General features: G+C 43.9%; 1 protein-coding gene across 2 annotated transcripts; it reads left to right on the plus strand.

Annotated features, from left to right (window-relative positions):
* Nucleotides 1–1,127: 1,127 nt before the first annotated feature.
* LOC112888016 (beta-1,4-mannosyl-glycoprotein 4-beta-N-acetylglucosaminyltransferase) lies at nt 1,128–3,735 on the plus strand. Of its 2 annotated transcripts, none has more exons than XM_025954355.1 (2): nt 1,128–1,478; nt 2,268–3,735. In XM_025954355.1, exon 2 carries the CDS (start codon nt 2,387–2,389, stop codon nt 3,479–3,481), a length of 1,095 nt encoding a protein of 364 aa, XP_025810140.1. In that variant the 5' UTR covers nt 1,128–1,478; nt 2,268–2,386; the 3' UTR covers nt 3,482–3,735. The 2 variants fall into 2 exon arrangements, with proteins under 2 accessions (XP_025810140.1, XP_025810139.1); XM_025954354.1 differs by having other exon boundaries at nt 1,128–1,446.
* The last annotated feature ends 631 nt before the right edge of the window (nt 3,736–4,366 follow it).

Here is a 4,366-nt window from a genome sequence, read left to right on the forward strand (position 1 = left end):
TGTACGGTCAAGCCATTGTAGTCAAATGCACAATAAATTTTAATGTTATTGATTTTTTATTTTCAAAAAATGTCTAGATGTTTAGGGAAGTACGTTACAGCCGTCTGGTAGACGGTCTGATACAATAACGTATCATCATAAGATGGACTGAATAGACAATCTCTATGCTATGTTGTCGTTTTTGTTGTTTCGTAGTAGTACCGTATTCCTAACTTTGTGGAATGAAAAAATAAATATTATGAGTAGCATAAAAATAACAACTCGTACTGATGAGTAAGTGGTATTATAGTCTTTATTTTTAGCCTATAAGACAGTTGTTTCACCAATCAACCACCTCGTCCTCTCTTTTTTCCCTCTCTCCTCTATATCATCAAAAGTTCTATACCTAAACCTATATAAGACAACGACCGCCGGCGTGTAGCAACGATAGACTCTCAAAGATCACCGTTTTGTATTGATAAAACCGTGCGAATTTAGGACGCATGACTAGCGTCCTTTTGGTCAAACTCACTCCACGTGGGAACATCATTTGTGTGGTTCCACCACGGAGAACACGAGATCCTACGGCTACACCCAACATGCACGCAGAGAATCCGAATCCGAGCGCCGCACACGCCCCAAAAAGATCGCGGAGCCACGCACCACACCACCGAGCAGCGCAGTGGAGTGTGGCAAAGCAAAGCAAAGCAAGGCACTCATCGCATATCCCACGAGATCAAATCCACCAGGTTCCTCTCCCGCAAAAGCGAAAGCCTCGATTTTTCTTTTTTAGGTACTGTTTAGTTTCCTCTCCGTAAAAGTAAAATTTTTAAAGGAATCTTACTATTTTGAAGTACTAAATAAAATCTATTTACAAAACCTTTTGCATGGATGGACTGTAAATCACGAGACGAATCTAATGAACCTACTTAATCCACGATTTGCAACCGTGATGCTGCAGTAACCATCCGCTAATTATTACTTAATTATGAATTAATTAGCATCATTAGATTCGTCTCGCAATTTACAGCCCATCCATACAAAAAGTTTTGTAAATAGACTTTATTTATTTAGTACTTCAAATTGGTAAAATTTCTTTCGAATTTTTTTTTTCCTTCACGCCTGCCGAACTAAACACACCCTTAACCAACAGCAAAATCGGTGCCCAATTTTAGCAGCGGCATTCCTCCACCTCCACGGAGGCGATCGGAGGAGCACGCGACAGAAATAGGCGGGCGGCTGCAGAGAGATTGGCGGAGGAGTTGAGGGAGGGAGGGTTACATGAGACAAGGCCGGAGGCGGAGGAGGCGAGGGGCGGGGGAGGGGTTAAATGAGCCAGCGAGACCGGAGGCGGAGGAGCGGGCGGTGTAGAGGAGGCGGAGGAAGCGGAGCGCGCGGGGGCTTTCCGCCTTGGTCTTCGTCTTCTCCTTTCGCCTCTTCGTCTTCTCCTTCTTCCTCCTCCCTAAGGTGACTTCGCTGCCCTTGTTCTTGGGCACCCAGTGCGTGCTCCCTTTCTATCCTTTTTTTTTTCTTTCTTGGCATATTGCTCTGCAAATTTCGGATCTTTAGGTGGAGGGGGCAAGAACCAAGCTTGTTTTAGCTCAGATTAGATGCCAACCGATGGAGGCGGCGGCACGACGCATGCGTTTTTTTACATTTTTCCCTTTTGCGTTGCCATTCAGGCATGCTCCTGAATGGATTGGATTACAGGAGGGAAATGAATGCCTGTGTAGTCTTTAATCAGGGTATATCCCATACTGCAGATTACTGAATAGGAATGCCCAGTTTGTATTTGATTTGGGCAAAAGGTGGTAGCCTGTTGCTTGTGCCGCTGAGATGGAAAACATCTTTCGTAATGTCCGCTTGACATTTCGCCGATGTACTGCATCATATCTTGCTAGTCCTAAATTGTTTGATTCCATTTGGTTATTGGAGGTAGATGTGCTGTTAAGATCATGTTTCATGCTATGTTTTTTCAGTAACAAACAATGCAGTGATATATGCTGTTGGCTCTTGTCTGCGATGTTTCATTAGATCATTTGTTGCTGGGATGCTCTAACCCATGGCTCCATACCATTTAGCTCTCTTTAGATGTTAAGAACATTGCCAATTCCATGAGAAATTTAGAAGGGAATGCGTGTAGCCGTAACTTGTCTCGTCATTTCCCTTCCTGTGCTAGCAACCTTACCAATATGTTTTTTTCCCTGATTTTGTGGTATGTTGCATGGTTCACGTTATGTATACCTGATTCCTTTTGCTTACTTTTCTGTCTTGTCTTGCAAATGCAGATTACATTCAGATCTGGACATTTTCCACACCCCCAGCAAGATATAGTATTTGGAGCACTCTCCTATGCTTCCAAGAGACTCACTCATTTCTTTCTTTGTCATAGACGCAAGGCCTTCTCATGGCCAGAGACTTACCCCATCCGCCAGTAACCAGACGAAAAATTCTGCCTTTCAAGTTCCTGATAACATTTGTTCTGATTCTTTCTGTGTCTGTTATTGCTGTAACCCAGTACTTCCAAAATATCTCCTACCTTCTGCGCCCGCTGTGGGACACACCACCTACACCATTCACCCGCATTCCACACTACTATGCTCCCAATATCTCCATGCCCCAGCTGTGCCAGCTCCATGGCTGGGGCATCCTTCCCTCCCCACGGCGTGTGTTTGATGCCGTCCTCTTCAGTAATGAACTTGACATTCTGGAAATCCGTTACCGTGAGCTCCTTCCATATGTTGATCGGTTTGTCATCCTTGAGGCCAATGCCACCTTCACTGGTATCCCCAAGTCACTCTCCTTTTATGAAAACATCGGCCGTTTTGCATTTGCTGGATCAAAGATAGTCTATGACATGCTTTCTGTTGGAGAACTGGATACTCATCATCTTAGGCAGCCCTTTAATGTCGAGGCCTATCATCGCCGTTCACTTAACATGTTGATACGAAGATCAGGTATTGCTGCGGGTGATGTGCTGATCATGGCTGATGCTGATGAGATCCCCAGCCCCGAGACTGTGCAGTTGCTCAAGTGGTGTGATGGAATACCACCAGTCATGCACCTTGAGATGAAGAACTATATGTACTCCTTTGAATTTCCTGTGGACGACAACAGCTGGAGAGCATCGGCACATGTGTTCACTGAGCGTACATTATATCGCCACTCCCGTCAGAGCAACCTAATTCTGGCAGATTCGGGTTGGCACTGCAGTTTCTGCTTCAGGGACATCAAGGAGTTTATTTTCAAGATGAAGGCGTACAGCCATGCAGACAGAGTGAAACAGCAAAGCTTCCTAAATCCAGACAGAATTCAGAAGATCATATGCAATGGGGAGGACCTGTTTGACATGCTACCTGAAGAGTATACATTCAGAGACCTCTTCAAGAAGATGGGACCGATACCGAAGTCAGCATCTGCCGTGCATCTGCCTTCCTATTTGATCAAGAATGCAGACAAGTTCAAATTCTTACTACCTGGTGGATGCTTGAGATCAAAGTAGATCAGATGTTAGCATTGTTAGTCAACAGTATATCTTTTAGCTTCAATACTGTTGTTCATGTGGAAACAGGTGTTTTTGTTTAATATGAAATAGTGTTACTTTTACTCTTTTAGATAGGGTGCTAGGAGCTATTTTGGTGTGTATTTGAGGAACTATGGGAATTTCAACTTGTGTATGTAGTGATGGGCTTTTCATCCCTGAATTTACAGCAAGTACATACAAGTAAAATCGCTATACAGGAAATTGGTACATTTTGGGTTCACCCCAATCTTTCTTTTTCAAACAGCTGGAGATTATTTGTTGGCTGTGGTCACTGCTTAAACTTCATTTCTGGCACTGTACATTCAATGGCCAGGCAGGATGAAATGCTCTAGACCATCTGCGTTCTGTTCTGATGATCTGATTCAATTACACAGTGCAAGGTCTCTAATTTGTAAGGTTGAAGGCAAATCAATGTCAGCACAATCCTGTCTCTCTTTATCTAGTTTCAGGCCTTCTCTTGCAGAACAGCACGAGTGCGTTGCATGACCCTATCTGCCATAAGAAGACATATAGGTGGTCGTCTTGTCAGGGAAAAGATCTCATCTTTCTGCAGCTAGCGTGCTAATAAAATGCTGTTAATGTCACGCAGTTAATAATTTACAATTTTATTTCAAGACTAGCTGTCGCTTCCCTTTGCGGTTGCACATGAATGGCACCACAGCCACCAAGTTTCAGGGTTTCCGAGTGTTCTTCCTTCTTACCAAGTTTCAGATTTTCAGTGTCTCTCGTTCAATGGCAGATCAGCGTCGGCCGTGGATGCAAGATTATAATACAAGATGGATAGATGGCGGTAACGTAGGGATCTGGAATCTCCATCGTCTTCTCTGCATCTGTTCTTTGGAG

Source organism: Panicum hallii, chromosome 3, assembly GCF_002211085.1.
Source record: "Panicum hallii strain FIL2 chromosome 3, PHallii_v3.1, whole genome shotgun sequence".
Lineage (NCBI taxonomy): Eukaryota > Viridiplantae > Streptophyta > Magnoliopsida > Poales > Poaceae > Panicum > Panicum hallii.